The sequence below is a fragment of the Notechis scutatus genome, chromosome 3, assembly GCF_049901735.1.
Source record: "Notechis scutatus isolate UNSWTSFEM ecotype Mainland chromosome 3, rNotScu1.2, whole genome shotgun sequence".
In the NCBI taxonomy this organism is placed as follows: domain Eukaryota; kingdom Metazoa; phylum Chordata; class Lepidosauria; order Squamata; family Elapidae; genus Notechis; species Notechis scutatus.
In genome coordinates this window covers 27,016,395-27,028,949 of record NC_142011.1, presented here as the reverse complement: position 1 = coordinate 27,028,949, position 12,555 = coordinate 27,016,395, and the positions used below count along the sequence as shown (strand labels likewise).

At 42.7% G+C, this 12,555-nt stretch overlaps 1 protein-coding gene across 1 annotated transcript in view; it reads right to left on the bottom strand.

Moving 5' to 3' along the window:
* EMILIN3 (elastin microfibril interfacer 3) overlaps positions 1–9,352 on the bottom strand; it is a 33,953-nt gene extending 24,601 nt beyond the window's left edge. The window contains exon 1 of the mRNA XM_026664882.2: positions 9,031–9,352. Within this exon, the coding sequence (XP_026520667.1) occupies positions 9,031–9,236 (206 nt within the window). The 5' untranslated portion in view covers positions 9,237–9,352. The remainder of the gene's footprint in view (positions 1–9,030) is intronic.
* Between the last annotated feature and the right edge of the window lie 3,203 nt (positions 9,353–12,555).

The window sequence follows — 12,555 nt, the reverse complement described above, 5'->3', positions numbered from 1 at the left end:
GACAGAGACAGAGACAGATGAGACAGAGAGACGGAGACAGAGAGCGCCAATGGACCTGTGTCATACATGTCTGTACTTAAATAGATCCTTTCCCTTTTTGGTGTGAGTTTCTTTCTAAAAACTTAAGTAGCTGCTTAGTTTGAATGGATGTAGCGAAGCATGCTGCAGAACTCACCTTCTGCCTATCAAGGAGAAATAAGATGCATAGCAGTGTTCAATACAGGCAGCTCTTGACTTATGAACAGCTTCTCATCAATTCTGTAGAGATTCTCAGTCACCCAGGTCATGGTTCTCCCGAAGGTGCTTTTTCGGGAGGCAACTGGACTTTCTTGTTTTTCTTTTTGAAGACGTTTCGCCTCTCATCCAAGAAGCTTCTTCAGCTTCCATTCCCCACTATCCTGTCAAGGCTGAAGAAGCTTCTTGGATGAGAAGCGAAACGTCTTCAAAAAGAAAAATAAGAAAGCCCAGTTGCCTCCTGAAAAAGCACCTTTGGGACTTCTGATCAACTGCTCAAACGGACTCCAAAAGCTTAAGTTCTGAAGTTCTGACATCAGCCCTCCCCATGGTCATGTGACCACATTTTGGGAACTCTGCAGTCAGCTTGCACTTATATTCATTTGTAAAGTCCTGCACTCATTTGATCATGATTTAAGGTGTTTTTGCCAGAAGCCAGCATTTATTTCTGCCCCATAGCCAGCAAAGAGTTTGTTTAATGACTGCAGCATTCACTCTGCAACTGCGATGTTCACTTTACGACTGTAGCATTCATGGAATAGCCACAGCAAAAAAAAGTCATAAAATGGGGTCTGGTCACGTGATCATCTGCTTTACAACCATCACAACTTACGACTCTAATTGCAAGGCTCAATTATAATCATAAGTTAAGGACTACCAATATGCAAGAATGATGACTGGGTCAGTGCTTACTTTCATGCATTTTGTGTGTATTCACTATGCTCAAACTTTATATTTTTTTTCCAGTAACAGGTCTATTTATGTTAATATTAATTCTAAGGGCCAAATAATATCATAAAAGGTCAGCTTTAGTCATAGCAGGTGACTTAGAAAACTGCAAATGTTAATCTCAGTTGCATCTATTTAAAAAAAAGCATATGTTTCTCATCCTGTTTTTCATAGTAGCTAACCAGATGCCACCATAAAACATGGGCAGGTACTAATACCACTCTATAAAGCCTTAGTAAGACCTCACCTAGAGTACTGCATCCAGTTTTGGTCACCACATTATAAAAAAGATGTTGAGACTCTAGAAATAGTACAGAGAAGAGCAACCAGGATGATTAAGGGACTGGAGGCTAAAACATACAACGAACGGTTGCAGGAACTGGGCTTGGCTACTCTAGTAAAGAGAAGGACCAGGGGAGACATGATAGCGGTCTTCCAATATTTGAGGGGCTGCCACAGGGAGGAAGGGGTCAATCTATTTTCTAAAGCGCCTGTAGGCCAGACAAGGAATAATGGATGGAAACTGAACAAGGAGAGATTCAACCTGGAAATAAGGAGAAACTTTCTGACAGTGAGAACAATCAACCAATGGAACGGCTTGCCCTCGAAAGTTGTGGGAGCGCCATCACTTGAGACCTTCAAGAAGAGATTGGACTGCCATTTGTCAGAAATGGTGTAGGGTCTCCTGCTTGGGTGGGGGGTTGGACTAGATGACCTATAAGGTCCCTTCCAACTCTGATTATCTGGAACAGTTATAGCCAGCCACTGCTGTTCCTTTCATTTATTGCCTTTCAGGACAAGAAACCCTCAAACCCTTTTACTTGTGATGAAATTCCTAAATATTGTGCTGGAGACTATCTGGAGGGTAGCAAGCTGGGAAAAACTATGATAAATATTTAGGGGTTGTTCTGATATGTTTCTAAAGTCTTCTATGCCAAGACAAGAGAATTCCCCTGGCAATCAAGGGACAGCCAAAAAATGACCTCCTTTAGGTTGAATGACCAGCTCTTTTAAAGAGTGGCTTTTAAGAAATAGTATTTTAAAGCTCTCCTAGAAGATGTTTGGCTACAAAAACCACATACGATGTCCTTTTCAGGGACTGAAGAAACAGCCCCACGTGTAACTCACCAGTAGCATCTAAAAAAAAAAAGAAACCTGATTAAACAAACTGTTTAGGCAAAAGTATGCAAGGAGCTTGGTGGATTTCATATAGGTGCAAACCAGGTTGGATTGAAATACAAAGGCTGGAATCAGGGATGGGATTCTACTGGTTCAGACCGGTTCTATAGAACCGGTTGTTATGATTCTGCGCAGTTTGGAGAACCAGCAAATACTGCCCCTGGCTGGCCCCGCCCCTCACCTCCCGCCTCTCTCCGTCCAGTCAGTCCTTATCGCGCATGCGCAACATCATGCACGCACACCCAGCATCCATTGTTTTTCCTTCCTGAGCCCCAGGGAAGCCTTCTGGGAGCAAACCTCCCACCAGGAGGCTTCCCTGAGGCCTAGAAGGTCCAAAAATAGGGGGAGTGTTGCTGCAAAAAACCCATGCCCACCCAGTCACATGGCCTAGCCATGCCCACGGAACCAGTTGTTAAAATATTTGAATCCCACCCCTGGCTGGAATGCATGCATGACAACACAGAGTCTCGTGTAATGCGCAATAATTATTTACTCCTTCAGATCCTGAAGAAGCAGCTTGTGAGGCTCTGCCTTTGATTCCTCCTTTAAAACCTTTAAAACTGTTCTATTAATTCACTTCAACCTCCATTTCTCTCAGCCCAGGCCTGAAAATCTTTGGATGAAGCGAAAGCAAATGATTGTTGCTCAAAATATCAGAGGCTTTAACCTTACTTGTGTCAGGAGCAGAGCAGGCCGCAACATGCCTGCAGACCTCTCTTGTGGGACCTGCCAAGTTCCTTACCTCACCTGACTTCACCTGGTTTGATTTCATTCAATCTGTGTCCCTCTTGCCAATGAAGAACCAGTTGTTCTCTCTCAGTCCGGCCTATCTCGAAGAACATAAAACACATGGAGATTCCAAGGTAAACTACTTCCAGCTCCAGAGGGAAAATTCTAAATCTAATAAAAAGCAGTGTTGCCATCCCTGCAATATTCTTAAAATTCCAAATGAGCCCACCAGTTCATATGTGTTGCCTGTCTTTCCTCTCTGCTTTAGTCCGTTTTTGGAAAGGCCCCATAACTCAGCAGGAGGACACAGCCTTCAATTTTCATCCAGTGGATCTCTCCAGAGCATAGGAAACACATATCCCAGATGCTCTTACCAGCATCTGCATGGGATATGCTATTTTGCCTTTCATTAAAAATGTTGCTTTCTGTTCAGCCTCATGCACTCTGAGCTGTGCTAAGAAACAGTTCCTTGCAACTCCTTCCTCCATAATGAAGTTGGAGAGCTCAGGTGGCTTAGAGGTGGAGCTCTCGCCTCACAATCAGGAGGCTGTGAGTTCAATCTTAGGTAGACTCTCCTGCTCGAGTAGGGGGTTGGATTAGATGACCTCCAAGGTTCCCTCCAACTCTGTTATTCTATGATTCTAAGTGTACTGTCGTACTGGTAAAAGTCTGTAGAGATTCTATTTATTTATTTGGTTTGTCAATTGCTTACAAGATAATAGGTATAAGTAAAAACATAGTTATGAATAATGTGGGTTCCAGACTGATGAGCTGTATTCAAGTATTGGTCTAGCAAATGTTTTGTATGCTCTAGTTAGTAGTGTAATATTACCAGAGAAAAAGCTACGTAAGATTAGGTTAACAACTCTTAATGCCTTTTTGGCTATGTAGTTACAGTGGGCTCTAGCACTTAGATCATTTGAGATGAGTACTCCAAGATCCTTGACAGAGTTTGGATCATCAACAAGATCTTGACTATTCAGCTTGTATTTTATTTTCTGATTTTTTTTGCCAATATGTAAGACAGAGCATTTATTTGTTGAGATTTGAAGTTGCCATTTGTTTGACCCTTCTGATACATAGTCAAGATCTTTTTGAAGGGTAGCAGTATTGTCTGTGGTATTGAACAGCTTTACATCATCAGCGAAAAGAACGCAGTTGCTCTTAATATGATCACAGAGGTCATTTATGTAGAGTATGAACAGAGTTGGTCCAAGAACACTGCCTTGGGGGACACCACTATTGACAGGTACAGAATTTGATAGGACGCTCCCAATTTTGATCATTTGTTGTCTGTTAGACAGGAATGCTTCTATCCAGTTATGCAGGTGTCCAGAGATACCATAGGATTTTAGTTTTAGGAGTAGTTTGTCATGTACCACTGAATCAAAGGCTTTACAGAAGTCTATGTAGATTGCATCTATTGCTTTGCCCGGATCGAGGTGTGTAGTCCATATGTTTTTGCAGTATAAGAGTTGCAGATTGCAGGATAGTTTTTTTCTGAAACCAAATTGTTTATTAGAGAGTAGTTTGTTTGTCTCTAAGTGGAGGATGATGGATTGGTTAATAATTGATTCCATGACTTTACAGGTGACACAGCATAAGGAGATTGGTCTGTAATTTTCAACTAGGCTGGGGTCTCCCTTTTTGAAGATGGGGATGACCGTGGCTTGTGACCATAGTTTTGGCAAGGAGTTGGTCCTGAAGGATTTTTCAAAGATTATGCTTAGAGGTTCGGCTATGGCAGTGGATAGCTTTTTAAAGAAGTAGGCACATATTCCATCCGGTCCAATAGATAGAGATGGTTTTAGATTGCCTAGTTCTCAGTCAATCCAGGTTGTCCCAAAGATGCTTTTTCAAAAGGCAGTTGGACTTTCTGATTTTTTGTTTTGAAAGACATTTTGCTTCTCATCCAAGAAGCTTTTTCACCTCTGAGAGGATAGTGGGGAATGGAAGGGTTTATATTCCTTGCAGACAGCTGGTCATTTGCTGACTTTTAGAGGGTCTTTGAAGTACTTGGAGGTTTATCTGTGTCCTCAGGTCACCTGAGCAGTGCTTCTGGTTCCTGTAGTCTACATTTTTCTGCTCTGGAAATCCATTCCTACTCCCACACCATTCAAAGGGTGTTCATCCCAAATTGTACAGCTAAAAGTCTATGGAGATTCTCAGCCATCCAGGTCATAGTTGTCCCAAAAGTGCTTTTTCAGGAGGCAACTGGACTTTCTTGTTTTTCTTTTGAAGACATTTTGCTTCTCATCCAAGGAGCTTCTTCAGCTGTGACAAGATGGTGGGGAATGGAAGATTTATATTCCTTGCAGACAGCTGGATATTTGCACCCTTTTAGAGGGTACTATCCTATAAGAGCTGAAGAAGCTTCTTGGGTCAGAAGCGAAATGTCTTCAAAAGAAAAAACAAGGAAGTCCAGTTGCCTCCTGAAAAAGCACCTTTGGGACTGTCACATGGGTAGCAAGAGTTATGCATTACATTCAGAAGACACTTGGCTTATGGCAGAGGTGCCAAATGTTTGGCTCATGTTCCAAGTTTCCCTAACATCCTTTCTATGGGTCATCCAACATGGAAAGAGCTGATCATATAGCTAGTCCTCTACTTATGTCCACAATTGAGCCCAAAATTTGTGTTGAGAAATTTGTTAAGTGAGTTTTGCTCCGATTTACTATTTTTCTTGCCACATTTGTTAAGTGAATCACTGCAGTTGTTAAATCAGTAATACGGTTGTTAAGTGAATCTGGTTTCCCCATTGACTTTGCTTGTCAGAAGGTCGCAAAAGGGGATCCTGTGACTCCCAAGACACTACAACCATCATAATTGTGAGTAAGTTGTCAAGCATCCATGACCGTGGGGCTCCTACAAGAGTCATAAGTGTGAAAAATGGTCATACGTCACTTTTTTCACTGTTGTCGTAATTTTGAATGGCCACTAAACAAATTCTTGTAAGTCGAAGACTTCTATTTTGTTTGTTTTGCGTTTGGGGCTTTGTTTATCCCTTAAAACTTCTGAACTTCTCTTCACAAATAGGCCTTGGTTATGCCCACTTTTGATATATGACTCTTGGCAATGTGATGTAAAGCCTGGCCTTTGAACCAACATTTGTGGCTGGTTTATGAGGATTGGGGTGGAGGGGGTGGAGATCGTTCACACAATTTAATGCATGGTGAAACTTTTCTTCATTAAGAAAGCTCATATTTGGAGCCAAATCAACCTGATTTGAACTTTCTAGCTTAATAGACAGGTTGGAATACAGTCCCATAATGTTCTTTGGCAGTACATTCCATGAATTAATTATGGGTCGTGTTTCACTGTTTCTTTTGTCCGTCCTGAATCTCCTGCCATTGGGTGACCCCTAGTTCTCAGTATTATGGAAAGGGGGAGAATCTGCTCTATCTACTTGCTCCATATCGCTCTTTAATTTTCAGTTTTATTGCATGTCCTCTTAGGAGAATCAAAGTTTCCCAGCCTCTCTCTCAGGAGTGGCATTTCTCAGTGGAATGGTTGACTCCAATTCCAATTCAGCCAGTTTGTGATTATTCTTCAGGAACACAAGAATGTGCCCCACTTTATTTATTCTTCATACTGGTGGTAGATTGTTGTTTAAAATTAACTGGCTTTGTATGCCAAACAGATAAACGGAGGGGAGCGAGGGGAAGGAAGAGGAGGAAGAGGAAGGAGGAGGAGAAGTCTCATGATACCTAGATTCTTGAAACCCAAATCATTGGAAAATACCCAATCTAAAAATTATGGATTTTGTTGGATGAATATACCATAGTAATATCTAATGTAACTATAACAATACAGGACAAATAACGCTGCTACATTAAAAGAAATAAAACATGCTGGATCAAGATTTAAGGGTATTTGGAATCTTTGTTCTCACTGTAATCCTGCACAACCAAAGGACACTGCTGGAGTGCACTAACCATAGATGTGGGATCACTGAAAACTAAGTTCATTAATGAAGATTCACACGTAAAAGTTGTCTTAATTCAATTTTGGGACAATGTCCCCTTGTCTTTCAACACTCCCTCCTATTACTTGCACAATTGCCTACCTCTTTCAAAGATCTCTTCAGAGGGATAGAGGAGAGCCTGTGAAAAAGTATACCATTCAGCAGATGGTATATAAAATGCAAAGGGAGTCAAGGCACCTGATGTAAACAACTATTTGCAATTCACAGTTGAATGCACCTGTCAGCAGCCCTTCAAACGTTGCTTTAAAAAAAATGGCTCCTCTTCTATCTACCCCCTCTCTCTTGGGCTTTCACTGAAATCTAGGCAAGCCTTTTGCTTCCCTTTTTGAAAAAAAAAAGAAGACTGTAAATAATGACATGCTTCACAATTGAGAAAAAGAAATAGATTTTTTGGAACAGATGAAAAGTGCAAGCTTATGCAAAACTACTCAGTAGTAATATGTCTCACTGAGTTCAAGGGGTTGACTCCTAGTCAATAAGATGGTATAGGAATGTAACCTAAATAAATATCCAGTAGTATCAACTGAACAGAAATAAGCACTTATTGAGCCAGCATGGTACAGTGATGAAGGTGTCAGCCAGTCACTGTCTTTTAGCCCTAGAAAGATGGCAAATCACATCTAAAATCTGGCCAAGAAAAGCACAGGGACTGGTCCTGGCAATGACCAGTATTCAACACAGCTGCAAAGGTGATGACCAAGGACTCACATCATTTGTCAGCTGGGCTTGGCTAGTGTGGTGAAGAGAAGGACCAGGGGAGACATGATAGCAGTCTTCCAATATTTGAGGAGCTGCCACAGGGAGGAAGGGGTCAAGCTATTTTCTAAAGCACCCGAAGGCCAGACAAGGAACAAATGATGGAAACTGAACAAGGAGAGATTTAACCTGGAAATAAGGAGAAACTTTCTGACAGTGAGAACAATCAACCAACGGAACAGCTTGCCCTCAGAAGTTGGGGGAGCTCCATCAATTGAGACTTTCAAGAGATTGGACTGCCATTTGTCAGAAATGGTGTAGGGTCTCCCGCTTGGGCAGGGGGTTAGATTAGATGACCTCCAGGTCCCTTCCAATTCTGATTATCTGTAAATCTGTAAATCCGTTCCTTCCGTAACTAGCCTTTTGTTTACGCTTATTTCCCAGAGTATCCCGGCGTGGGCTCTCTGTAGGGCAATCCACTCTCTACCTGTCTGGAAGTCCCGTCTCTCCACTTGTCCGGGAGCCAAAGCAGGTGATCTTCGTCTCCGAGCTGAAAGCGCCCGCGGTTCCTCCCCCTTCGGCCACGCCCTCGCCTCTCCGCCCTTTCTCCAGCCAGCGAGCGAGCGAGGAGGCGCGCTCGAGGAATTCAGAGGGAAAATTCCTTGCCCCTGAACTGGAGAAAGGGTACCCGGGTGTGGGAGCGGGCCGGCCGGGGAACGAATCACCCGCACCTCCCTCCTTCCCTCCCCCGATCATCACCCTCCCCCGATCATCATCCCGACCGGTTCCGAGTCTTTTGGAGGGGAAAGAAACCCTTATTATGGATTGGATCTCTGGTGTGCAAGCCCCGAACCTGGCAGGGCGGGCAAGAAATTGTGTTCCCCCTCGCAGTGCTGCATCTTAGTTGTCTTTGCCTTAAAATTCGTCCAGAAATAGCTGCCCCCGGTTTCCTGAATACCCTTTGGAGCAGCCGACAATAAAGCGAAAAGCACGCTTTCCCGCAAACCAGCCCGTCCTTCCAGCCCTTTCGCGGAGCATTCCAGATTGCTAAAATCCATATGAATTCTGCAGATCTGTGATCTTCTTGGAAAGAAGGCGAGGAGGAGCAGTATGGGGGCGGGCAGCGCGGAGGGAGGGGTGGGTGGGAAGAGAAGTCAATCCCAGACGATATTTCAGCATAAAAGGAGTAGAAAACAGCTACTTCTCTTTCCACCCGTCGTCCTTTTAATGTGGAAATCACTCCCCAATTCATATACCTCAATAGTGTTAGGGAGACCTGGGTAAGGGTGGGGAAAATCCTCTGGGACAAATTAAATTGACCCACGAATGAAATTGACTAACCACCAGAAGCAAACGAGGAGAAATGGATAAGGAGCACTTCGAAAATTTATGGGAAAGGTGTAACATAATCCCTGATGCCCGAGAGGTTTGCAAAGACGCGGGAAGAAGAAGGCGCAAACAAAATTAAGATGTCTTACTTATGTCTCGCCAGGGGCTTCTCTGGAGTGAGCTGAGGGCTAGATCCTGAGGTATAGAGGTTGTATCTGTTGCCATAAGAGATAGGCAGAGGATGGCGGTAATACGTCCCTTTCGCCTCGGTAAGGCAAACCAGGGTCCCAGCGCAGAGCAAAGAGATCGACGTGCCAAAGACAACTTCTCTGCAGAATCCCTTCGCCCGATTCATGGTCCCCACAGATCGCGAGGTCAACTTTCTCCCAAAGAGCTGCTGAAGGAGTTCGGTCGGAGACTAATTCGCTCTCGGCTTTCCAGTCTGGAGGGGCGGGAAGTCTCTCCGGAGAGAAGGTGGGCTGCGATTTGGGTGTATGAGTGTGAGTGTGTGTGAATGTGTGTGAGTGAGTGAGTCTGTGTGTGTGTGTGTGTGTGAATTCTTTGCCGAAAGAGAGGGAGACCCAAGGGAGGAGATTCCCTGCCCAGGGAAGGGAAGGGAAGCGCGCTCTCCGCTGGCGCTTCAGCTGCTGGTTCCAGTTCAACGCTCTTTTGTACCTTTCCTTGCCATTCACTTTTCTCCAGGCAGCTCCGGTCCCTAGTACGGTAGGGAAGAGGGGCGGGACCCTCTCTCTGGATTAGCGTAATACTCCTTCCATCCTCTCCTCCAGCCGATTGGCCTTGGAAGTGCTGGCCCAGCCAATCCGGGTACAATCCCTCCGCAGCGCTGCATCAGACACTATCTTTAAAATCGAAGGAGAAGAGGAAAAGAGAGGGAAGGAAAGAGAATAGTGATGGTGGTTGGGTTGATCAGAGGGAGGGAGGGAGGGAAGAGAAGGAGTTAAAAAAAACCAGGGATGAGAGAACTAGACAGAGAAAAAGGCCAAGGAAAGGGGGAGAGGGAGGAGGAGAACTACAGTATGCCAGATTCAAGAATGCCAGCTTCCAGGAATGTTGGCAGGAGGCGACCTCTTCCCAGTTCTGATTCTTATCTTCATAAAGCTCTGGGTATCCCTGTACATCAAGCAGTTTACAGACACATGGAATTGTGGCAGCTGCAATCCACAAGACTGTACATTTCTTGTACTTGCCTATTTGTCATTGGCTATTTCACTTTTGGATAATCACATTTTAGGTTTTTGGGGGTGAGAAAAGCAGCAGCAGCTCCAAGGCCACGAAACAGAATGAAGTTTAGGGCCCATCATCTGCTCCAGGCATGTGCAGTCTAGGGCTTATCATATGAACCTGCAGGTTGAAGGCCTGGTTCATTCAGATTGTTTTATGGAACTTAAATAGTACTTTACCCAAGTTGAAAAGCTCAGTGCTAAATGAGCAACTTTGAATTCCCTGCTTATATATGGAAGCTGAAAATTTAAGATCTTACTCTCAGCCTCTCTTCCCATTTTGTAAATCATTGTGATAGTTAAGGAATGACAGTAATATATGTAGTATATCCAAAGGTGACTAACAGTGGGAACAAATGAACTTAAACAAACTCCTGTGTAATGCAATAGATCAGGTTTCCAAGTCAAAAAGTGTCGTTTTCCAAGCAGGCAAGGTTCCAAAAGCCTTTATTTTGAAACACACACCTGCTTAGTCACTCTGACAGATGACAACTGTTGATTTAAAAACAGCAAGATTGTTTGCATGGCGTTCTGACCTGGTCTTCCATTCTTCTCCTTCTTGATCCTTCAAAAACAATTTGGCCTTGCCTAAAGACCCTTGGATATCCTTGATCCAATAATGATCTATGTTCCAATAATATGAACGCAGTTCCTAGCCCCAGAGAACACTTTTGATCTATCTAGCCAATAGTGGGAGAAGCTTTTCAAGATTTCAAAATAGTGTCTGGTAACTGAAGCTGTTGCTGCTAATATTTCCATGTGAAGCATGAACTCTGTTCTTGCCAGTAGTATGTCAGGTATAGATTAGGACAAGTCTTGGACCCATTCTCCAACATAAACTAAATATTGTGTGTGTGTGTGAATAATGATTATGGACTATTTTTAGAAGTGCACTGGATCAGGTCTCTCCAATAAAAATTGATTGTACACTTTTACATTTTTGGCATATATAAAGCTTGTAGAAACCCATTAATATTGACAACTGAAAATATATTCCATTAAAAAGTTACTGATTCTTATTTTTAATTGATGCATGTGCAAAGAATGCAATGACCAACACACACTTGATCTGAAAATGCCCATAATATGGAACTTCCATAAATTTCAGAAGTAAGTGACAGAGTACACATGGTATAGATAGAAGATCTCACAATGCAAAAACAAACAAAACCACATAAACTGCTCTAAATATTGAATCTATTACCCAAAATGTGATCAAACCCACATGTGCTCAAAATATATAGGCAGAATTATTTTTATCAGCTAGATGTACATAAGACTTTACATGCTCAGAATGTATAACCATGCAAAGCAGCATTTGATACAGAAAGAAATGGTTGAAACTGTTTCAAATCTTTACAGGAATTTATTGCCCATACAGACTATAATGTTTTGAAATGGGCTTTCTCTCATTCATAATAAAATGAGCAAAATCTTAGAATAATTTGTTGAGTTTTCTAGCATCCCTTTTTATAATATATTTGGCAGATACATTGGACATATCTGGCAGTTCTTAAGCAGCTATGCTCTGTCTCTGTTTTCCATAATGTAATCTGGTGCATCCCACAGATGTATTCCACTTGCAGGATAGCTTGGGAATTCTGCATGGGTATGGGAAGATCACTCCAATGTATTTTAAGTCATAATGCCCCAACCCTTTGTGTAACTCTTTCATCGTGACATTTAACACAGAGAAAATGACTTGTGACCAACTTCATTTACAAATTTCCTACCAATAATGGTTTATCATGGTGGAAATGACATTTTACGGCACATTTCAAAACATTATAACTAGAGGATCTGAAATGATACGGTTTTGCTTCAAACTTGTATTTTTGAAACTTATGTAGTCACCTTTCTCCCCAAATGCCAGAGAAACAGAGTGGAAGACAATGGCTTATTCAAACTTGGGCTACTTCTTCACCTGCTCCATTAAAGCTGCTCTTAGTGTTGGTAATGTCATGCGATACTAGATGGAGGTCTTGATCTTCTACATACCAAATCTGTATCCAGTCACTAATGGCCTCTTCTGTAAGAAAGGGATTTAGATCGTTTCCCTTTTTCCCCAGAACCATGTTTTCTTCAGCCACAAAGAATAATCTGCATTGGTCTCCCTAGCTTTTTGAAGGTTCTGGACCATGGACAAATAACTTGCAACCTTCTGGACACCGATGGACAACAGCATCTCTAGCATTATAAATGCTGGAAGCTGTAGCTCAGCAGTAACTGGGAAAGAGACACATGTTCCTGGTCCCTGTTCTAGATTCTAGGATCCTATATGCATTCCCACAGATTTCTGGTGTCTTAAATCTTATGTTGATTTAGAAATGCAGATCCCTTCATTGTCGTGATCATCAAGCCATTACTTCTATTCCTTCCCGCTTCATGACAGATCTATGCAACAGGACAACCATGCGACTGACTCTTTTGGCT